The sequence below is a fragment of the Rattus norvegicus genome, chromosome 10 (genome assembly GCF_021556685.1).
Source record: "Rattus norvegicus strain SHRSP/BbbUtx chromosome 10, alternate assembly SHRSP_T2T, whole genome shotgun sequence".
NCBI lineage: Eukaryota > Metazoa > Chordata > Mammalia > Rodentia > Muridae > Rattus > Rattus norvegicus.
The window spans coordinates 23,028,701-23,053,376 of NC_141543.1; the positions used below are offsets into that span (position 1 = coordinate 23,028,701).

At 41.9% G+C, this 24,676-nt stretch overlaps 1 protein-coding gene across 9 annotated transcripts in view; it reads left to right on the forward strand.

The window, feature by feature from the left end:
• The first annotated feature begins 601 nt into the window (after positions 1 to 601).
• The window catches only part of Ubtd2 (ubiquitin domain containing 2), a 62,640-nt gene continuing 38,565 nt past the window's right edge, over positions 602 to 24,676 (forward strand). For 2 of the 9 annotated variants that reach the window (XM_087570245.1, XM_087570236.1), the window contains exons 1-2: positions 926 to 1,085; positions 8,827 to 8,862. Coding sequence is in view for 2 of the 9 variants with exons in the window: in XM_087570242.1 (XP_087426368.1) it covers positions 1,016 to 1,085 (70 nt within the window). In the remaining 7 variants the exon portion in view is untranslated. 9 annotated transcript variants of the gene reach the window in all.

Sequence of the window (24,676 nt, forward strand, 5' to 3'; positions counted from 1 at the left end):
CAGTGTATCAAATTCTAGTTTATAAAATGCAGACTATTAATACTTCACTTTGTTCTAAAGACGACTTAAGATGTCTAACGCCAGGATCTAGAGTGGTAGCATTGTCTGTAAAACGAAGCCTGTGGGAACGACACACACAAACCGGTGCTCCTTCGCTCCGGGCACGGGACAGCAGGCCTGCGCAATCAGAGAGCCCCTCTAACAAGCGGGCACAGTGATGGCAGGGGCTGCGGACCGGAGAGCAAGGGAAGCCCAGACTCGGTGACCAGCCCGCTGCCTCCACAAATTCAAAAGGTTCAGGGACTTGAGGTCAGGCCAGCCCCTCTAAGCACGCCCAGACCGTCCATGACCCCCGAGTCTCCTACGACTCCTCTCCTACGGGCCACACCAGAAAGAGCCCCACCTGGTCCTCAAGTAAGGACGAGCTGGCCACGAGCTGGCCACTTGGTCCTTACTTGAGTCCTCCCCTTCTTTCCGGCCCACCTCCGCTTGCCCCCTACTCTCCCGGCCTCGGGCGCTCGGCTCCACTCGGTTCAACTCGGCATTCCCCGCCCCCTCGGCGCATGCAGCCAATCAGCACGAGGCCCCGCCCCTCGAGGCCGTTCCAGCGGGCCGGCCGAGCGCAAGCCGAGCGGGACTGAGGGCGGTGCCGCGGGCGGGGGCGATGGGGCCTGGCTGCCGGGCGGCGGCGGCTGTGGTGGGGCTTGCCTAGACGCGGGGGCGCGGGGTGGCCAGGGGCGAGCGGGCGCTGCGGCCCGCCCGGGATGGGCCAAGCCGGGCCTGGCGGGGCCGAGCCGGAGCCGAGGACGGCACGCGGGCCGGGCCTGCGGGCCAGGCGGCCGGGGGGCTGAGGTAGAAGTGGGCGCGGAGGAAGGGGCTGGGCGAGGCGGTGGGAGGAGCGGCGAGGGGGCGGAGGCTGAGCGGCGAGAGAGCGGCGCCTGGCCCGAGGCGGCGACGCGGGAGCAGGCTGAGGCAGCGGCCGGGACGAGCGCCCTGAGGTGGCGGCCGCGGCCCCATGGGCGGGTGCGTGGGCGCCCAGCACGACTCCTCGGGCAGCCTCAACGAGAACTCGGACGGCACGGGAGGTAGGTGGCGCCAGGGGGCGGCCGCGGCCCCCCATTGTTCGCGGCGGCGGCCACCTGTCCCGACCCCGCGCCCCTTTGTCGTTTCTACTCTGCGGCGGCCCCGCCACGCGCTTCGGGCCCCACGCGGGACCGCGGGCCTAGGCCTGGCTTAGCCGGAGGGACTCTGGCCCGGAGGACAACTCGGCGGCCGGATGGCGGCTCGTGGGGCCGGGGAGGGGGACAGCCCCGAGTGCCCCCGACGGGCCCCGCCGCACCCCCAGCCCTTCCCGCGTCGGTAGAGTTGGTCGGGCTCAGCTTTCCCGAGTTTCGGATGACAGCTGCCCCGGTTGGTTCCAGTTTCTGGAGCTGGGCTGGGGAAGTCTCTAAGTGGCCTTGGGCAGTGTTTTAAGGCGGAGGGGGGAGACGATCGGCCCGAGGAAAACGTGGCTCTCTGCTGCTGCCAGGGGCGTTAGCCCAATGTGCCGTCGGGGCGCACTCGTCAAATTCCGATGTGTCTTACGTAAAAGGAAAACGTGCAGGATAAAAAGTACCCCAGTATAAGATTAGTGCTTAGAGTAAAAGTTTTCCAACGCGACTCGCACTTCTCAGTTATCGTAACCGTGATGAGAGGTCTCCTAATTCCATTCTTAGTAGTTGTAGAGGGAGGGATAAGAGGGGTAAGATTGACTTTACTTTTAGTGACCTAAAAGTGCCGAGCCCATTCATTATATAGAATGTGTAGAAGTTCGAACATTGTAGAAAAGAGCCACCAGGGAATGGCAAAGGTAACTTGATTTGATTCGAACCTTGTATTGGGTGCCTTCAAATCGGGTGCATATTTTTGTTTAGTTGTTGGGAATAGGCGGGGTCACATGTTTTCACACCTTGAGATCAGGTGCCTGCCCTTGAATCCTGGGTACCCAACTTTTGTACAAGACATTTCCCGTTTTACGGAATGTTTAGCCATGCCACTTCACTAAAATCTGTGTCACTAAATGTTGGACAAGTTATTTGAGAACTCAGTGGACATTGCCTTGAAAAAGTAGTCCATGGAGATGCTCCTTTGTAGTGCATTTCATGTCACTTGGTGAGATCCTCTGTGACAACAAAGCCCAAGTGTAGAAAGGGCGTGATAACAGTGGGCTAAGGGCAGATCAGTGATCAGATGGTACCAGTTAAGCATGCTAGTACGTACTTGCATTCAGTTTAACTTTTGCACATGTTTTTTTTTCCCAACCCCACTTTTGCACATGTTAAAATTATAATATCCCTTTAAAATTGAGCCAGTTTAACCCTTTTGGCAGTGTGACTTAGGATCCAATCACAGTATTAGCATGGGCTTTTAGAAGTATGAAATCCTAGCTTTGGATAATTACTACCAGTGGCCTACAGTTAGATAGCTCTATTATCAGTTTTTTCCAGCATTTAAGTTTTCTGAATCATAATCTGCTGTTTTTCTAAAGAGAAGTTTTAAAAGAGGGAGTACCTCCTCTTTTTCTTCTGGGGAAGAGACATGGGATAGCCCTGATGTAGCTGGCAGAAGATGGGTCTGTGGGGGATAAAAGAATTCTTTCTGGAATTTAATTTTGGAAGCCTTTGTTCTCCATTACTGTCATGAGAGGTAATAGCTGACTGGAGCCAGCAACTCGGGAGGCTGGAGTTAGATGATCTTAAGTTCCAGGCCAGTCCTGGCTGCATTGCAAAACCGTGTTACCAAAAACAACAAAAAGTTACTGTGCTGTGTGATTCAGTTTAACATGTTCACAGTTCTTTTTTTGTTGTTTGAAAGGGAATGACTATTTTCCTAAGGGTGTTGTCGAAGATCTTAGATTTTCAAACATCAGCAGTTTTAATCTGGTTATATAGAGTTATAACATTTTTATCAACATGGAATATATAATGCAGCCTTCAGGTGTGTTTCATGAAGGTTAACATTCATAGTGCTATGTGAGCACCACCATTTTAGAATGGCCCCAGCCTTCCCAAGTCAGCTGGCTCTTAACAGATACAATCTAAATACTTTTCCCCTTTTTTTCTGAATCCAAGTATTTTTTTTTCTTTTTTCTTTTTCTTTTTTTTCTTTTTTCTTTTTTTCGGAGCTGGGGACCGAACCCAGGGCCTTGCGCTTGCTAGGCAAGTGCTCTACCACTGAGCTAAATCTCCAGCCCTGAATCCAAGTATTTTTAATGTGAGTATAAAAATACCCAAAAAGCCTTCTTAGGTAGATTACTTCTGTGAAGGAATTTGGAGAATTCTTGCAAAACACTATAACACTATGGAGATGGCTTAATTTTCACACTAAGATTTGTATTACTGTTTGAGTCACTGATGCTATTCTCTGGTCTGCCTTATCTAGAATTCAGGTTTGAGTTTTAAGGTACTTAGGCTTTTTTTTTTTTTTTTAATGCTTAATTTTAAACAAGACAGGTCTATTATAGATTCAAGATTAGCTAGCTAATGTACTCTCCCAACTTTCATTCCCTTGAGTCTTCCATGGTTGGGGCATTTTTTAATAGCATATTCTGTATGATTCTTTTTTGATGATGATATTGTGAAACTGGACTTGGTACTTAGGACCTGTAGACAAGGGGTAAGGGTGTGTGTGTTGCACACATACATGGTGGATGTAAAGACAATTTTTGGTTCTTTTCTTCCACCATGTTGGTCCCAGGGATTGAACTCTGGAGCCTTTACTCTGGTCCCTTTATGATTTTTAGAAATAAATATTTATGGAGAGCATCAATACAATTAATTGAGGACAAGTCAGTGTGCTTATTTTCTTAGTTCATCTCTTTTGTGAGCTCTTCAGTGACACCCAAGAGAACTGATTCTGATATCTGCAGGTTCCTAGGTTCTCAGGAAGCTAGTCAAATGCTGGATATGTGTTGCTTTAATCATTACTTCAGAATGTCTTTGCATCGTTATGGAGTTTTCTCAGATACCCATTTATAGCAGCCTTACAGACACCTACTCAATGAGTAACAATGTCTTTGGAATTATAAAATCTACCGTATTTATCTGGTATTTATTATATAACAAGTCCTGTGCTAAGGGATTAATAGATACATTGAGTCTACAATTCTTTGAGGTGGATAAAAGTCAACTCTATATTGTAGGTGAAGATCAAAGCCTGGGGAAACGAAGTAATGTCCTCCACATCATATAGCTTAGAATGGTAGTGAGAACTTTTTATTCAGGGCTGAAATTAAAGAGCTTTCCTTCTTTCCTTGTTTTATTTAAGAAATTACCATAAAATGTGGTATTAACCTTTTTTGTTGTTGTTTTTGCTACTGTTATTCAAGACAAGGTCTTTCTGTGTAGCCCTGGCTGTCCTGGAACTGACTCTGTAGATTAGGATGGCCTCAGACTCAGAGATCTACCTGCCTCTGCCTCCCGTGTGCTAGGAGCAGTGTGCCACCACACATGGATAACTGTTTGGAGTTCAGTGTTACATAACTGTCATCACCATCCACATCCACATCTCTCTTCTTCAGATGGTATGTCTCTCTCTCGTCCTCTCTTCTCAGCTTCTGATAAGCATTAGTGTACCTTTTTCTAACTGATGAGTTACCTGTTCAGGATGTTTCACATAAATGAAATCTCATAGTAGTCTTTCCTTTGTGGTTTATTTCATTTACCATAATCTTTTCTGGGCTCATCTTATAGCAGGTGTCAGTATTTAATCTTTTTATCATTGACTAACATCCTATTGTAAGTGTGTACACATTTTCCTTACCTAGCCGTCTGTTGTTTTGTATTTGAGTTGTTTCTACATTTTGGTGCAAATAATGCATTTGTGAACTTCAGTTGCATAGACATCTATTTTCATTTCTTTTTAAAGATACTTAGAAGTAGAACTGTTGGGGAATTGTGACAGTTCTAGTTATCTTTTTGAGGACCTGCCAGACTTCTTTATAGAGCCCATACTGTCTTACATTCCTACCTGAAATCTCTCTGCAGCTTCTTTCCCTCTTCACCAGTACTTGTTATTTTCCATTTTTCAGAACATCACAACTCTATAGGTTGTGGAATGCTATGTCCTTCAGGTTTGGTTTGAATTCCCTGATGAGTTCTGTTATTTAATGGTTTTATGTACTTGATGGCTATGGATATCCTTTTGGGGAAAATGTCTACCTGAGTCCTTTGGCTCTACGATGCTGGGATCTTTACATCAAATACATCTGTGCAAATGTTTTTTTTTCCATTTTGTGGATGATATTTTCATTTTCTGGACAGTTTTTTGGTTTTGATTTTTTTGTACAATTGTCTACAATTTTAATAAAGTCCAATTTATTTTCTTTCATTGCCAATGCTTCTACTTTGAGTTTTAAATCTACTTATATATCTATCCCTGGATGAATCTGTAAGCAGTAGTTCAAGTTCATTAGTCCATCAAGGCACACTTTCCCTTCTCAGTTAGAAATAGAAAACTCTCAGGCTTACTTCCTTTGATCTCAGGGCGATTATTAGCACTGTGGTCTTTTCCATAAACTCACTTAAGCTTTTCTTTCCCCAGTGCATACCGGGTCCTTGTACATGCTAGGCTCTGTCACTGAGCTACATCTCCTCGAGCACTTGCAGTTTCAAGACAGGAACTTGTTTTATAGCCCAGGCTTGTCTTGAACTGAAGATCCTTAACCTGAATGTCAAGATGAGAGAGGAGTGTGCCACCCTTTCCTGGCTCCACTTAGCTTCTTTTAATAATATTATTTTAAGATAATTTTTTACATTTCTTTTTTTTTTTTTTCTTTCAGAGCTGGGGACCGAACCCAGGGCCTTGCGCTCGCTAGGCAAGCGCTCTACCGCTGAGCTAAATCCCCAACCCAAGATAATTTTTTAAAAAAGTTTATATTGATGTGTTTGAATGTTTTGCATACATATATATAAGTGGGGTTGGGGATTTAGCTCAGTGGTAGAGCGCTTACCTAGGAAGCGCAAAGCCCTGGGTTCGGTCCCCAGCTCAAAAAAAAAAAAAAAAATATATATATATATATGTATTTCTTGTGTGCCTGCTACTGGCAAAGGCCAGAAAAGGGCTAAATCCTTGGAACTGGAGTTAACAAGTGGATGTAAACCGCCATGTAGCCTGATTACTAAGCCATCTCCCCAGCTCCACTTCAGCTTCTTGAGCAAGAGATGATGGTTGTGTTTTCTGGGGTCAACTAAAGCATTGGTCCCAAAAGAGGAATCATGATCCTTTTCTTGACTCTTTCCAAAGCCCTCTTAATGTGTACACATGAAACAACTGCAGTGCAGTATAGACAGTATAGACAGATCATGTAATGTCCTGCAGCCACATATGCTGTGGGAATAACAGGGAACTTAATCTTAGCAGCTTGGAGCTGGGGACAGAAACTGTGGAAGTGGCCAGAAGCTGGGTACAGAAGCATGTGGTAGCACATGCCTGTAATCCCAGCACCTGGGGAAGTGAAGCAGAAGGATCAGGAGTTCAAGTTTATCCTCATCTGTATAGCTAGTTCGAGTCCATCCTAGGCTATATGTGACCCTTTCTCAGAAAACAACAAAATTCTCAGAATAAGGAACAAACTTGTTTTCAAAACATGTTTTAGGCTGGGTGTAGTGTGTACACCTTTAATCCCAGTACTTGGGAGGCAGAGGCAGGCAGACTTCTGATTTTTGAGGACAGCCAGAACTACATAGTGAGACATATATTGTGTGCATGCATGCCTGCGTGCACTTGCGCTTGCTTGTTCGTGCATCTGTGCACCTGTGAAGGTGCCTGTAGAGGTCAAAGGTGTTGGATCCCTCCGGAGCTAGAATTACAGATGTTTGTGAGTCACCTGATATGGGCATTAGGACTCCACTTGGGGCCTCTGGAAGAGCAGTATGTGCTCCTAACCACTGAGCCATCTCTCTCTAGCACCTTTTATTTTGCTTTTAAATTTAGGTGTGGTGACCATACATGCTGTCCTTGCACTTGGGAAGTAGGGGCAGGAAGATCAAAAATTCAATCATTTTCAACTATATAATAAATTAAAGACCAGCTTGGGTTTCAGTGAGAATTTGCCTAAAAAGACAGATTGGGAGGCTAGAGAAATAGCTCAAGAGTTAAGAGCACTGGCACCTCTTCCAGAAGACCTCAAGTCAGTTCCCAGCACCTACTTGGCAGCTCACACTTGTCCATAACTCCAGCTCCAGGCCTTCTGACACCCTCACAAAGACGTACATGCAAGTAAAACACCAATGAACATAAAATAAATTATATATTAAAAAACAAACGAAACAAAAGAAAGGACATTTTCAAACACTGGAAGAATGGAAGAATAGTTGGGAGCCAAGACTGAAAGGGGTTTTATTACTCTAGATGAGGCTGACCTCAAGATCTATCTACCTCTGCCTCTCAAGTGCTGGAATTAAAGGTGTGAACCACTATTGCTGGGTTTAAGAATTTAGCAGAAACTCTAACGTACTGGGAGTTATAGGTGATGGCCTTTTTTCTTTTGAACAGATCCCGTCTTTGTGGAGGGACTCGTAGTTGAATCTTGGTTTTCCTACCGCAATACAAAGCTTTCACAGCTGGTTCTGACAGCACTTCACTCCATAGCAGTGTTTAATGAGAGTGATTACTGAGTGCTAATCACTAGCAATAAACTTTCGCATAAATAAATTGGCTATTTCTCTTGGCTTTAGGCAAAGTGAATTCTTGCTGAAGAAGACATTGGGTTGATTTAGGTTAAGGAATACAGTCAGACTAGTTGGACATGATGAGTTCAGTGATTCGTTTTCTTACCACAGACCATCTGTGTGGTCTATCTTCAGTGTCAGTGCCATATCTGATCTTCCTGACCCTTTACTCTCCTTGCCATATTTCTGCCTATTAGACAGTGTTGACTACCACCAAGTCCTCATGAGTGACTTGATAGTTCAGAAACAGTAGATTGAGAATTTCTAATGCATTTGTGCTTAACGGTGCATGTGTGTTGGCCAGGAACAGTCAGTGTGTGTTAATCTTACATTAGTTACTTGACTTGCAGTTGGCAAGACTCTTGTTATTTATTTATTATTGTGTGGGTGAGTGATGTGTGTGGAGGTCAGAGGACAACTTTGTAGTGTCAACTCTCCTATCTCCATTGTGGGTTCTGTGAAATGACTCAGGTCATTAGGCTTGTATTGTCAGATGGTAAAGTGCCTTTCCAACTAAGCTAATTTTGCTAGCCCAAGGTTTTTGTTTTGTTTGGTTTTGTTTTTTAAATATATTGACATTGAGCAGGGAGGTTAAATATTGCTAGATATAGATTGAGTGTTATAATATAAAATACCATAATTTTGCATGTACAGTAACACTTTTAGATCTCCACCATAGCTCCCATATCAGTTACTTTTGCATTGCTGTGACCTGACTTCAGGGAGAAAGGATTCAAAGGCTTCAGTTCATGGTTGGCTGCTCCAATACTTTGGACTTGCAGGAACATCTTCACTAATGAGATGGTGTAAAGGAAAGTGTTTACCTCCCTGCAGATAGGAAGCAGGGAGAAGATAGGATGAGGTGGCTTCCTTTTTTTTTTTTTTCTTGGCCCCATCCCCTGAAGTTTCCACCTCCTCCCAAAATAGCCTGACCAGCTGGGACGCCTTTACAGAAGCCTATAGGGGACATTTCATATTCAAACCATAGCAGCTGCTTTCAGAACTGGGATTTCTCTCAAGCTAGACATCTAAGGAAACTGAAGTGTTTGGCTTGATATGGAATATTACTGATAAATACCTTCTCAAGACTTGACTGAGGTATATTTTTGTTTTGTAGTGCTGGAGATTTAAGCCAGGGCCTTCTGCATATGAGGTAAGCACTTTCTAGCTGAAGTACATCCCTAGCCTTTGACTGAATGATGATGGAGTGATTTGGGGCTTTTCTAATTGACTGTTTACCATCCCAGGAAAACGGTTAGATGATTATGCATTTACTGTAGACTGAACTTGAGATCTATTTGGGCATACAGTTTTTTTTTTTCTTTTTTTTTTTTTTTATTAACTTGAGTATTTCTTATATACATTTCGAGTGTTATTCCCTTTCCCGGTTTCCGGGCAAACATCCCCCTCCCCCCTCCCCTTCCTTATGGGTGTTCCCCTCCCAACCCTCCCCCCGGGCATACAGTTTTGATTGGCTCATGTAGCATCCGTGCTTTTGGGCCATGTCTAGTTTACTTAGTCGTGAGTATACCCTTCACTTAGGGTAGACATTTTATTTCCTAGGGGAGTTATCATTTCAGATAGGCTCATTGTACATTGTACATTGCACAGGCTAGTATCCAACTCTACAGGCACGTGCCACCATTCCTGGCTTTTCCTGAAACTTTTAAATAAAATAGCAGGCCTCCGTTATTCTGACTCCGTGTACTTGAAGCTATCTGTGTAACCAGAGCTACAAGGAAGGCCAACTCTGAGATAATCAAATAGCTTATGGTTACTGGAGGAGGCATACATTTAAATAATTAAGGTTTTAAAAATCTCCACAGCAATGACAATGTTAGGAAAATCCAAAGAATAGCAAAGAGCAGGGTCAGAAAGCTTCAAAACAGAGATGGTATAGAAAAATTTGCTTATCCCCCCCAATCCCCACCCCGGGCCCTTCACCTCTTTTGCTGGGAGAGCTATCCCTTAAGAGAGTGTGAGCCAGCCCTGTTCCTCTCCTGGGCAGCACAGGAGAGCTTTGGAAGGGGCAGAGGTGACCTGGCCCCAAGAGTAAGAGCCCAGGAGAGCTGGCAATGAGATGACATAGGTGTGGAGATGATGGACTCCCACCTGCAGTAGTCTGGAGAGCTAGGCACAAGGGCATGCGAGCAAGGAGAGCTAGTCCTGCCCCATCACTGACTATACCACTCAGGCCCTGGGCCTCTCTGGGAGAGCTTGCTCTGATACTGAAGGCACAAGTGAGACAGCCGTAATGGTGTGAGAGCAGGAGAGTTGTCCCAGCCTCTCACAGGCTGCAGCACCTGGGAGGGCGGGCCCCAGGCCTTGACCAGGCAACACAGTGGAGCTAGCAAGTAAAGATGTATGAACCCAGGGACATAATGTGGGACATACTGTGGGATAGTGTGGGACACACAGTGACGTACTATAGCTTCCAGGTGAGATATTTTCTATGCTTGTTTTTGTTTGTGTGTTTCATTTTTATAGGGTAAGTTGTAAGGGTAAAGAGCAGATATGAGGTGATGGGAAGATGAGTGGGACTGGGGTACATGATGGGAAACTCACAAAGAATCAATAAAAAATTTTTAAAAAGTACCCTATTTTTTTAAAAAAAGATTATTGATAATTCAAGGCATTGTGGCATATATCATTGATCCTAGCATTCAAGAGGCAGAGGCTGGTGGAATCTCTGAGTTTGAGGCCAACCAGGGTTATGGAGTGAGACCTTGTCTCAAAAAGGAAGGAGGGTTTTATTGTTTGTTTGTTTGTTTGTTTGTTTGTTTGTTTTTCAGGAGGGAGGGTTTCCCTGAATGGCAGAATAGTGTTCTTTGTGGAGAGGAAGCTGATCTAGGGAAAGGCTTTAGGTGAATTCAGGGAGTGGGGAGCTTATGAGGGAGATAAAATACAAAGTTCTTGGCTGCTGAACTTGGAGCTTGCTGATTTGGCTAGATTGGCTGGCCAGCACACCCTAGGGATCCTCTTGTCTCCACCTGTCCAGAGCTGGGATTATAGACATATGCTGTTCCTGTGTATTTTCTTACATGGCTTTTGGGTTCTAACTAAGATCCTCGTGCTTGAACATGATATGTTTTACTGACTGAGTCATCTCTCTGGTCAGATTTTTGCTTGCTGTCTGTCACTTAGATTAGACAAATTATGAATTATATTTCCCCTTTTGGGGGCCTGGGGGTCTTGTGCCCAAACCCAGCCTGGTTGTGACTTGATGTGTTGTTAAGGATAACCTTGAACTTCTGATCTTCCATTAATGGGGATCAAATCCAGGGCTCTGAGCATGCCAGGCAAGTACTCTACTAACTGGTACATGTTCTGCTCTTTGTATTTAGCCAATAGATTTTATTGGCTACAATTTGCATTATACGATACATCTTTATTTCTTTGGTTTAACTGTTTGAAATTAAGCAAGGTATTATACATTTTTAGTATGCACCTCTAAAAAATAAAGTTCCTGTTAAGGTACTATGATCACACCTAACCTTAGAACTATTATTATTCGTGTTCTCCAAGATCTAGTCCATAATTAGACTCCCCAATTTCTTTCCAAACACCTTTATATAATTTTTTTCAAAATTGGGATCCTGTTGGATCACATTGCATATGATTTCTCTTCGGTCTTTTAAAGCTAGAAGTACCCCCTTTCCTTCTTTGGCACAGACTTTTTTTAAAAAAGAGTTTTACAGATGGACCATAGTTTGAGATTATCTGTGACCCTGGATTTTCATTTTCTTGTGCTCTAGCCTCTGTAATTTTCCTTAATCTAGAAATTAGGTAGGTCTGATTTGATAGAGGATTACAATTAATAAAACCTGGAAATTAGGTAGATCTAACATTAATAAGATAATTATAATGTACCCAGGCTACAGTGGCTTAATACTCTTTCCATTTTTTCTGTTGTCTTCGTCATGAGTGTATTTACATTATTGACCAAATCTAAACCTTTATCCCCTGTCGTCCTCACAACGTCCATTCACCACTTACAGTACCGCCCTTACTTCTACCCCTATTTAAAAATAATCTGTTGTGGTTATTTTTGTATATTATTTCTCATAGAATGTAAGCAGCCCTTGACAGAATTTAGTTCTCTGTGCCTGAGGCTCTGGTATATTGTGTGGCACATTTCAGATAATGGTATTAGAAGAAAGTAACTTGTTCCGTTATTGAAGACCTTATTTGATTCTGGAACAGGAGTTGTGTTTAATAGGAACAAACAGCAAGAAGAAGACCCTTGAGAGCTAGTCCACTTACCCCTTCCTCTCATTATGACTTTGAGTGAATTACTTGACTTCCCAGCTCCTTCATTTTTAGCATGTTGGGTAATATCAGTAGATTAAAACAATTTCTTTACCAAAGGGGCTTTCTTTTTAGGCTTCTGTCCCATTTAACCTATAGTTGTAACTTAAATGCCAGGCTCAGTATTTAACATTCATTTATTCTATTTTATAGTTAGTAAATTCTTCATTCACAAGAAGGTAAAAAAAAAATGATTCAGTTTCATATAAAATTTAAACCATGCTCACTGAGATGTAGTCAGTGAGATGTAATGTGTATGTGACAGGTCATAGAGCATCTTGTTTTCCCTGAGCACTGTTTTCTTGCAGTGTTGGTACAGACACAGACTGTGCAGATGCATCTGAGTTTGCAGTGACATTTGATGGAACCTAGATACTTAAGTACTGTGCTAGTGTGCTCGCTTACTCAGCCTTACATGTATGAGTAAATATGCACCGTGTTATCAGGCACCACGGTCAGCATATTTGCAGAATTCCCTGATGTCACATGCACAGATGCAGGAGCAGCTTCACAGTCTTTAGCAGAAGCCGTCTGTCCCACTTCATGATGGCCTTTATGTTTGGAATTTGACTTTGTGGAGCTGTGTATTGCAGTTCTGTTCCAGCACTGAAGAGACAGGCAGGCAGACCTCTTGAGTTTCAGGACAGCCAGGTCTACATAAAAGGATGTCTTTTTTAAAAACAGTCGTCCAGGCCATGCTGAGGAAGCTGTTTTGTTCCCTTGAGTTCTTTGAAGCCAGTTTTAAAAATCATGTAAGATCTTAGGAAAAAAGTCTTCACATAATTTCAGTTTTTCTCTACTCTGAGGTTAGTTAGTATGTTAGGTGTTTTATTGTATATTCAGAATGTCTTAGAGTTCCTGAAAAGTAGTGGGTCAGTTAAGAGGTTTACTCAAATTTAGAGAAATACGATACCAAATTTATTTAAATTCTAAAAAGACTCATGTTGAACAAAGAAAAGATTAATGCATTAAAATTAGCCATGAGTGGCTATAGTATTTAACAGTCTTTTTAGAGATTCTGGAAGCTTCTTTATTTCTTTCCATCCCTGCCCTCAGTTCATTTTCCCCAGGACTTTAACAGACAAGAAACAAGGCTGCAGACAGTATTTCTCTTCCAGAGCAACTTAGGCTGGGTAATGTACTTCATAAAGTGCAGTCGCTTCATTATTTATGAATTGGAGTGTAACTTGATGCTGTGAGGCTCACTCTCGTCCCTGGCTTCACTTTTCTCCTCTCAGACATTGTGGTGGTTTGGATGGGCATGGCCCCCATACATTCATGTGTTTGAATGCTTGTCCATAGGGAGTGGTACTATGAGGAGATGTGGCCTTGTTGGGAGAAGTATGTCACTGTGGAGGCAGGGGGCTCTCACATCTGGCCAGTGTAACAGTCTGCTCTGCTGTCTTCAGATCAAGATGGGAAACTCTCAGCTCCTTCTCCAGCACCATGTCCGCCTGCATGCTGCCATGCTTCCCACCTTCCCGCCATAATGATAATGGGATAAACCTCTGAAACTGTAAGCCAGCCCCAATTAAATAATTGCACTGATTATATAGGGAAGGGAGACAGTTGTGACTTAATTATTATTTGGAAAATGAAAACCTTTCAGTGGCTTTAAAATATTTGGGTTTTGAAATAATTTTCTTCTAGTTCCTTAGTTGTACAAAAGCCCATTTATCTTTTAGAGACTCTCCTCACAGTAATTAAGTCTGGGATAAGTTTGCCCATTTGACTAAGGGAGCAGTGATCTAATTTGCTCATTAAGGGTCTCACTGCTTACTTTATGTTTTGTTTTAAATAATTCTGTCATCCTTAGGAAACCTAGTGATGATTTGACCTGCTTTAGCTATGAACAGAAAGTTAATTATACTTGTAGCTCACCTAGGTGAGTGGAACAGTAGACTCTTGTCAGCTGCCTTTCAGCTAACTCTGCTTATGTTAAATTGAGTAGAAATTCAGGCTTCATATGTACCCTGTGCTGAGTAAATAACATTATGAAACACAGTTCAGTGTTCTCAGGCCAGGGGTAGCACCAGAATCTGAACACTGCTTAAAATTGGGTGTGGCAGCACACACCCATAATCTTAGCACTGAGGAGATAGACTGGAAGCCCAGAAGTTAGAGGTTAGCCTGGGATATCATAGACTGTCTTTACAAAAATTATCTGAAATTGTATATATTCTTACATATATTACATATTAGTAGATATTTTGTAGACACTGGAGATGGGCAGTTATCAGGGTAAGTTATTTGTTGGCAATGGTCTTTTGGCATTTTTTAATAAAAAGTAATTTAACTTAGGGGACATAACTGGCCTTTTATCTTTTTATTACATAATTTATTAATGCAGCATGAGAATCCAACCATGGCCTCATGTATACTTGTCAAATGCTTCCCAGAGAGCTACATCCCCTGCTTTCCCTTATTATTCATTTAGTTTTTTTTTTTTTAAAGATTTATTTATTTATTATATATAAGTACACTGTAGCTGTCTTCAGATACACCAGAAGAGGGCATCAGATCTCTTTACAGATGGTTGTGAGCCACCATGTGGTTGCTGGGAATTGAACTCATGACCTCTGGAAGAGCGGTCGGACGCTCTTAACCGCTGAGCCATCTCTCCAGCCCCCATTCATTTAGTTTTTTAAAGTAGGGTCTCATTTGTCATTCCAGACTGTCTCAAAGTCAGGATCTTTGTGTGTCCACCCTTCCAACCCCTCAGTTAATATCTCAGATGTGCATCACCAGGCCTGGCCAATGCTTCTCATTTTAAGCCACCTTTCATGTAAACGTTTATAGAGAATTGTTTTAGGAGGAAATATATACAAATAAAACCATATAATATAGCTTAGGATTGATTACTACTCTAGCTGTAACATGCTGTATGAGATATTTAATGAGACATGCCATACTGTTGTTCTGTTTTTACTCACTAAACTCCTTCCTTACGTATGGTTTGTCCAGCAGGTACACAGTCAGTACATCCATAGCACACTCAATGGGTTATAAGTAGTGGGCACCTGATAAATGCTAAATGAGTGGCTCTTACTGCAGTCATCAGAACAGTGCCTTTTAATTTGCTTTCTAATATATGAGGTATAAGAAGTGATTTTTTATACACATTCTCTTGATTTTTTTTTTTTTTACAAGAACCCTTGACATTAAGAAAGGTTGACATTCTGTTGGCATCTTGTAGGGAAGGAAACTGAGGCACAGAGAAACTTTGAACTGACAAAGGAATAACAACACAATAGCCCAAGTTGTCATATAAAAGTACTGTGAGCTGCTCAGTCCAGCCCCTGGAGCCTCATGTAGGCCAACTGTAAGCTCTGCTTTCTCATGTCTAAGTCAGTGTTCTCCCTACAAATGGTGAAGATTTGGAGTTGGCTTTTTATCCCTTACAGTAGAAGTATGATCTTTTTCCTTTGTCATAGTTTACAATTCAGTTGAAGTTAATAGGATATAGATTTTAATGACTCTTCTGCTTATACTCGGTAGTGGGCAGTTGTCTTTAATCTTAGACATTTTGCCTGAGACTGATGAGATGGCTCAGCAGGTAAAGGCACGTGCTGCAAGCCTGTGATCTGTGTTCAACACATGGTGGATAGAGAGACTCCCTCAACTTGTTCTCTTACGTCCACGTGCAAAATGTGGTGTGCCCCCCCTTTAAAAAGATAAATACATTAATTAATACAACCTTCAAAGTAAAATTTGAACTGAACAAGTGAGTACCTGTGATCATAGTGCTTGGGTGTGGTAGAATAGCAAATTCAGGAGTTTGAGGCCAGCTTTGTTTACATAATTACAGGATAACCTGGGCTATATGAGACCCCATTTTTTAAAATTAATTTTGAAGTGAAAACTTAAGTTCCTAACTGCTGGATCATATAGAAACGAGGTCTACTTTTCATCTGCTTTATGCAGATATTCTTCTTACTATGTCTTCCTTTTATTGCACATGGAATGTCGTCAACTTAAAACTCAGTTGATTCAAGTTTGCCTTAAATTGTGGCTGGCAGTATAAGTTTCCTTGAGATCCTTACAGCTTTGTTTACAATCTGAAGAAAGACTTTCTAAGAAGGGCTTAAATCAATCTTTTTTCATAGAGCAGTAGAAATTTTAGGACGTGGTGGTTGACGTGAGGGAGACATTGAAGGAGATGTCCTGGAAGCCTCTACATCATCACTGTATCTAGATGTAGATGTTAAATAAGACCTGCCTTTTGATTCCACACCTCACAAAGAGTAGGGTCATCCTGCTTACTAGAGAGCCTCACATGGGAGTAGGGGCAGAGGGGTCTCTAGTGACCCTCTGATGCCATACTTGTGCTGTATATGGCAGTCACCAATTAGTTTCTGACTGAAACAGTTGCCTATGAAAATTTTGTTTTTGTTTTTGTTTTGAGACAGGGTCTCAAGTATCCCAGGTTGGCCTAGAACTTACAGTGTTGCTGAAGATAATTTTGAACTTCTGATCCTCTGCCCCTACCTCCCAAGCAAGGCTTAAAAGCATGTGTCATGCCTGGAGACTACTCTGGGATTATATCTCACCTGATGTTCAATAGAAAGCTTCTGAGTGTATGGTTATTATTGTTGAACTGCAGGGTTTTTTTTCCCCTCTGTTTTTGTGATGATTTTTACATTATGTCTCCAGTAGATGACTTCCTCAGTGACTCAGAGCAGGTTTTATACACTTTGGTTTTTTCTAATTTCAAAAGGAAAGATTAGTATGTGCCATTGCATGTAACAGAATGTCACAGTGAAAAGGAAGCTGAGAAACTGGCTCCTCAGGTCCCTGAGTAAACATCAAGTAATGGGGTAAGCTCTATCCCCCAGCTTCAGTTCCCAACACCCACATGGCAGCTCACAGCCACCAGTAACTGCAGGTCCAGGGGATCCAGTACCCTCTTCTGGCCTCCTGCAACACTAGAAATGCATGTGGTGCACATATACACATCCAGGCAAGACATTCATGCACATAAACTACAAGTCAATCTTTAAAGGGGTGTGAAGCTAGACTGGGGCTGCTGTTAGGGTAGGAAATGGACTCTCACGTCTGCTTGCTTTCTGTATACCAACACTAAAGGTCCTGGGAAAAGTTAGGCTATAATTTGAATAAGGCAAATAAATAACTGAAAAAAAAAACCTTCTCCTATAATTTATACTTTGGTGCTGAAGGTTTAACATATGGGACAAGGACAAATACTACAAGTGTTAGATTTAGGACATTTCACCATTTATCAGCATACAGGGTGTCTTAGTGAGGGTTTCCACTGCTGTGAAGAGTCACCATGGCCAAGGCAACTCTTATAAAGGCAAACATTTAATGTGGCTGGCTTACAGGTCCTGAGGTTTAATCCATTATCATCACGGCAGGAAGCATGGCAGCATCCAGGCAGACATGGTGTTGGAAGAGCCAGAGTTTTACACCTTGTTCTGAAGGCGAGCAGGGGAAGACTGTCTCACTGGCAGCTAGGAGGAGGGTCTCGTGCATAGGGTGGAGCCTGAACCTGAGCCCTCAAAGCCTGCCTATACAGTGACACGCTTCCTCCAAGGCCACACCTCCTACTTTGCCATTTCCCATGAGCCAAGCTTATTTAACTACAACACCGGGGAAGATAAATTTTCAGATAAAACACTCAAGGAAGAAAATTAGGATGAAGAGTAAAATCCAGTTTTTACAGAGAGTTCTGATTTAGTAATAAGTAGGAAATATAAAGCATTTTGTAGGTTATTTTTGTAGAAAATCTCAATGCTATATATTACAAATTTTTAAGTTTTATTTTATTTCTGTGGTTATAATATATGTGTATGAGCATGCATGTGCTGCAACACTTGTGAAGGTCAGAGGACAATTTCATGGAGTCAGTTCTTCTACCTTTATATAGGTTTTAGAGATTGAGCTTAGGTTGTCAAGCTTGCATTGCAAGCACTTTACCAGCTGAACCATCTTATGAGCCTGAATACTATAAATTTTTAATAGGAAAATATTGATCTGTGATATCTTTGCTCTTTACTCTTGATACAGCCTAAAAGCTTATTGTAACATTGCTAAATTAATCAATACTTGGTAAGATGTTCACACTGAACCACTTGTAAGATCACTTTTCCTTTTAGATAAAGAATAATTGAAGCTTTGGTTCTGTGTAGATATAATATACTGTTTATATATCATGCATATACTATACATTATATATAAATCATCTGTAAGCTCTTTGCCTGCATTATATAAAAGCTTAGAACAATGCTTTATTGCCATCGTAGGGAGTTATTTATTTTACAGTTTGCATCTGACACAAGGCTTTCTGTTTGCTAAGTAAGCATTGTACTACTGCACTTAAAAGCCATTTCAGAAAGGCTGTCAAGGGAATATAACATCGAGTAAATGTCTTTAACTGTGTTCTTGTTAGGACTCTATTGAATACTGGAGTTCTTCAAACATAGGAAAAGTTTCAGATTCAAGAGTCTTGCAGGGCTGGAGCGATGGCTCAGCGGTTAAGAGCACTGACTGCTCTTCCAGAGGTCCTGAGTTCAAATCCCAGCAACCACATGGTGGCTCACAACCATCTGTAATGAGATCCGATGCCCTCTTCTGGTGTGTCTGAAGACAGCTACAGTGTACTTATATATAATAAATGAATAAATCTTTAAAAAAAATAAATAAATAAAATCAAGCAGGATAGTATTGTGATTGGGTCTGTAATGTCACTGCTACCCACTTGGTGGTGCTGTTTTGGAGGTTTGTGGGGCCTGACTTGCAGAGGTGGGTCACAGGGCAGAGGCTTTAAGTGTTAGAGCCTGGCCCCCGTTTCCTGTGTTTGCTACTCCTCCTCCTCTTCCTTCTTTTTCTTTTCTGAGCCAGGGTTTCCACACTGTTGTCAGGCTGTTGTGGAACTTACTATGTACCACAGACTAGCCTCTGATTCATGGCAGTCCTCCCACCTCAGCCTTCCGAGTCTTTGGGTTACAGGCATGAGCCACCAGCCCCAGATTGGTCTCTGCACCTGCATGCACATCACAGGCTCCAGCTTCCCGGCAGCCATGTGTTCCTTCGCAGGAAGGAAGTCGTAGACCCAGAAACTGAGCCAGAGCAAATTTTGTCAGTTACAAGAAAAGTAACACAGGTACTTGTAACAATCTCAGAGATATGTCTTATTTCTCATGTTCACCATCCCTACCCAAGTACTTTATATCTTTAAATTTGTTTCCAAAGTCAGTCATCTCTCAATAATTAAGATTATTAATCTGTCACTGTCTTCAAACACACCAGAAGAGGGCATCGGATCCCATTACAGCTGATTGTGAGCCACTGTGTAGTTGCTGGGAATTGAACTTAGAACCTCTGGAAGAGCACTCAGTGCTCTCAATGGCTGAGCTGTCTCTCCAGTCCTAGTTCACTTGTTACAGTAAAGTTATCATGGGATTTAGTGGAATGGTAATAGTATTTTGCTAGGTAAGGGTTCTCTTTTGGCTATTATTTTTTTCTGAGAAAATCAAAAATTTGTGGCAAGTTACTACTTGCTTCCCCACGATATATCAGCTGGAGTAGTAAGGGACAGTCATACTTATTCCTTGAAGAGCTTAGAGTGGTTCAGAGAAGGCAGGGTAAATGAAACATGAGTTGTCATAGTCACTCTAATGTATTTCACTCTGCAGCTAAGGGATTATTGAAAGGTCACAGGTCACCTTTTTAGAAAAGATTTATCTATTTATGTGTATATGTGTGAGCCTGTGTAAGTTTCTATGTATGTACTGCATGTGTGCAGGAAGCCATGGAGGCCAGAAGAGGGTGCTGGTTTTCTCCTTCCACCATGTGGTTTCTGATTTCAAGTTGGTTGTCAGTCTTGGCAGCAAGTGACTTCACCTGCTGAGCCATCTCAGCTCCTCAGTGAGTCTCACTGTTACTGTGTTTCCATTGCCACTCAGCTCCGTGCATTTTCCCACTTTTCCCCAGGCTCGTTCTACCTTGTAGTTCTTGCTGTGGTTTAGTATGGTTTCAGTCTTGGCTCACAAAGGTTCCTGTGTTAGGAGTTTGGAACTTTTAAAAGGTAGGTGTACTAGGAGGTTCTACCCTAGAAAAGGAATGTTGTTTTTCCAGAAAAATTCTAAGAGTGAGTTGTTAGGACTGCTGGCCCTGGACTTGTTCTCTGGCTTGGTTTCAGTATGATCTCTCTTATGTGTTCCTGATGTTTGACCCTTAAATCGTGACACTGGTGCTTTGCTTTTGAATCTCTCAGACTGAGCTCTGTGTGTGTGTGTGTGTGTGTGTGTGTGTGTGTGTGTGTGTGTGTGTGTGTGTTTGAGGCAGGGTGTTATGTAGCCCAGTCTAACCTGGAACTATGTAAACTAGAACTAGACTATCCTTGAACTTGTGATGATCCTCTTCTCTCTGCCTCCTGGCATGAGTTGCCGTTCTCAGATAAATAAACTTCTTTATAAAGTTAGTTTGCCTTTGGTGTTTTATTGTAGTGACTAAATGGATTCATGTGATCACATGTTTAATTTTATTTTAAATATTTTTGCCTATTTTTTATCTTGTGTATATGGATGTTTTTCTGCATGAATATAAGTACCACATGCATGCAGTGTCCTCAGAGGCTAGAAGAGGGTATTGGATCCCCTGGAACTGGAGTTGGAGATGGTTGTAGTCTGTCCCATGGCTGCTGGGAGATGAACCCAGGTCCTTTTGCAAGAGCTACAGCTCTTAACAGCCAAGCCTTTGCTCTAGACTCTGTACGTTTATTTTTGTGTTTACAAAATCTCCAGTTTCCCTTCTGTTACTGATTCTTACTCTATAAATGTAGCTTACTGATATAGTCCATGCTGGAATATTTTATCAGGTAAATAGAAAAATATATTTTGTTGTTTGATGGAATGTGCTGTGTCTTTCAGGTCTTGTCTGTTTATGGTGTTTAGAGTCTGTTTCCTTATTGATAAATATTCTGTTTCGATGTTTTATTAAAATATTATTAGGAATAGAGTAATAGCCAGGTGTGGTGCCACATGCCTTTAGTCCTAGCATTCAGGAGGCAGAGGCAAGTGGATCTATGTGAGTTCAAGATCAGCTCATCTACATAGTGAGTTCCAGCACAGCCAGGGCTACATAGTAAAACCTGCCTACCCTTCCCCCACCACCACCTGAAAAAGAATTGAATATTGAAGCCTCCAGCCTTGCTGGAAAACTGCTTCTCCAGTAAGCAGGGCACTGGCTCACATCTGTTATTCTAAGGACTAAAGGCAAAGCAGAAGGATCATCAGAAGGTTGAGGCCAGCTCAGGTTACCTAGCAAGATTATGCAAACCAGAACTATCTAGGAAGACCAATGTCTGAAGGAAAAAAAACAAAACAAAACAAAACAAACAGCATGAAACTATTTCTTCCTTCAAATATGTCAGCAGTATGGTTTTTTTTTTTTTTTTTACTTATCTTTAGTACAAGTTTATCTTAGAGTCTTTTTATCTGCTGTAAATGTAGGTATTATATCTTTCATTTGATTACTTTGTATAGTATATACTTTTCTATCTTCTAATTGCAGTGTGTATTTTTACTTCAAAGGTGCCTCTTGTGGACATTATAGGAAGGTTATAGCTACTTGTTTATTCTGTCAGCATGTAAAATTTGGAACTTTTAATACTTATATTTTATGTAATTTTTTTCTTGGGTATATTAGTTCCTTGTTCCATTTCTTCTTCAGTACCTTTCTAATATTAAATAGATCCCCCCCCCCCGACATTTCAATTTCTTTGTCATTTCTTTTACAGGTTTCTTTGAGAATTCTGTAATTCTGATAGCTTTGCCTTTGTGACTTTCAGGGTTTCTTTGTTTTCCATACTTAATATTTTAACTGTTAGCTAAATAGCATATGGTGAGGGGTGTGGGGAGGTCTTACCTGGTGCCCTGAATGTATCCTGACTCTGAGTTGTCTTGTCTTTGCCTGAACTTGAAAAGTGTTTTGCTATGGTTTTATTGAGCATACCTCTTGTCCTTTAGCTTAAAGCTACTGTCCTCAATGGCTCATAATTTTGTTCTTTTAATAGAGTCCCATAGATCATACTTTGTCTTTTAAAGGAGAAGTTGGCATTTTTAGTCATATAAAAATCTCAATAACCAACTATGTAAAAATGAAGGAATATCCTCTTATCCTTACTTCAACAGAGTTGAAGCAACCAAACCAAACAAACAACTGGGGCTGGAGCACACATGCTCTTACAGAGGTCTGGGTTCAGGTCCAGCACCCACACGGCAGCTCACACCAACCACCTTTAACTCCAGTTACAGTTACAGTCCTGGGAATCTGAAGCCCTCTTCTCCTGTCTTCTTTGGCACCAGGCACACACATGGGTCAAACGCATTCATTCAGGCAGAACATTCACATGCGGTAGATGAGGTAAATGAAAAGCTGGTCATGGGGGTTGGGGATTTAGCTCAGTGGGCCCTGGGTTCAGTCCTCAGCTCCGGGGAAAAAAAACAAAAGCTGGTCATGGTGGTGCACACCTGGCAAGCACATCTATACAGGTTTGATTCCAGCTTGGTCTGCATAATGAATTCCTGCATAGCCAGGGATGTGTAGAGAGACATTGTCTCAACAAACAAACACACAAGTGGGAGAGTTTGTCTCAGATCTTTAAAAAAATAAATAAATCACAGCCCAATAGCACATACACCCATACACAGTGAATGCAAATTTTATTTTATTTTATTTTATTTTATTTTTTTTTTTTTTGAGACAGGGTTTCTGTGTGGTCCTGGGTGTTCTGGAGCTTACTCTGTAAATTAAGCTCAAACATAAGAGTATGAACAAAGCATTTTAGAATAACCACAGCAATTTGGCAGCTCATATTATAAGAAACATTTTTGTCAGACTTCAGGAAATCTTTAATTTTTATGAAAGCAAGTTGGATAGTTTTTCACATGGGAGTTAAAGCATGTTTATTAAAAAAGAACCTAGTAGTCGGGCTAGTGAGTAAAGGCTCTTGTCATTAAGCCTGATGATTTAAGCTCAAATCTTAGGATCCACATGATAGAAAGAAAACAGACTTTCATAAGTTGTCCTCTGATCTTCACAACTGCACACTTGCACATATACAGAGTACATTTTAAAAATGATAATGTAAAAAAGAACCTATTAATAAAGCCAGGTTTAAAAGTATATAAAATCCTGAAACTGGACAGGAGTGACTAACCTGTGTAGTGGAGGTGCTGGCACAGGCTTGGGAGTAACATGGAGGAGGGCTATTGATGCTTGCTTGTGATCCTGTCTCTATCAGTGCTGTGACCCTTTATTTAGTACAGTTCCTAGTGTTGTGATCCTTTACCATAAAATTGTTTCCTTGTTAACTTCATATCTGTAATTATGAATTGGAATGTAAATGTCTGATATGCAGGAAGTCTGATCTGCAACCCACAACAGGGTTGAGAATTGCTGATCCAGCTTGTCTTCCAGGCTTGATATTTTGCCTTTTCCTTGATCCATTTTGTTGGTGAGGCTTTGTACTATTTCAAATTTGAATTAGTGATCTTTTCACTTCTCAAGTTTCAATTTGTTTTTATATTAGCAGTATTCTTTGCATTGAAGTTTTGCAGTTCTCTAGTGACTCTGCTGGCTGGGAATATATTCAGTAAATAAGTCCTCAGTTTATATGCACAGGGGACAGGGCATACCTCCACCACCACTCTGAGAGAAAATTAACTACAGAAATGGATTTGGGCCTACTGAACAAATACTGTTACAGTGAAAAACAGTCACCTTACCGGCGGTAACTGATGGAGTGTAAAATCTGTGTGCTATAGACTACTGATGTGAACTACTAAGTTCAGAATGGAAGGGATGGAGTCGGAATGAGAATAGATACTGCTTTATCATCTGAGAGGGAGACATTGTAAAGGGAAGTAGATGGGAGCAGTAGGAGTGGTGTTAGAATGCACAGAACTAACAGGTAAACTATGGACTGTTCCAATTAAAACTCAAAGTAGAGGAAAGGGGGAGGAATGGCAGAAAGGAAAGGGAGGGAAAGGACAGGGCCTGCAGAGAGCAAGGATAGTAGAGTACATAGCAGCCTGGGCACAGAAACAAAATGCTTAGAAAACTTAAACAACATGGAAAGGAAGCCAAAAAACCACATGGAGACATTCGTGCAGGGTTGAAGGTTTTAAAACATTTCAAAAATAATAGTAGATAAAGGCATATCATAACATTAATCTGTAGTTCTTTCTTGGTGGGATGGGCTTTAACTCCTCCCTGTGATGCTTTATGCAGGGAACTGTGCTGGTGGGGGAGCATTTGCAGTCCCAGTTCAAGCTTAAACTCTATTTGTGGATGCAATAGTGACCCGGATTGAGTTCGTGCTCAGTCACCAGTAGATGTCAGCCCTTTTTTGCATTTTCTCCATCCCTCAGCATGGCTTCTTGTTGGGGGCGGTGTGTGTGTGTGTGTGTGTGTGTGTGTGTGTGTGTGTGTTCGTTCAGGATTTCCCACCTTTTATTATTCAACATGTATTTGATGGTTACACTTCTCCTGCCTTGCTAAAGTGCTGTTTGGAACACATCAGTGTTCCAGTGGAAGACTACCTTCTTGGCTAGTCATGTTGGGCTATTGTTTACCTTCTGGGCTGGACATGTTTATCTTGCTGGGGCTCACTGCTTCTCTGTCTTCACATAGTT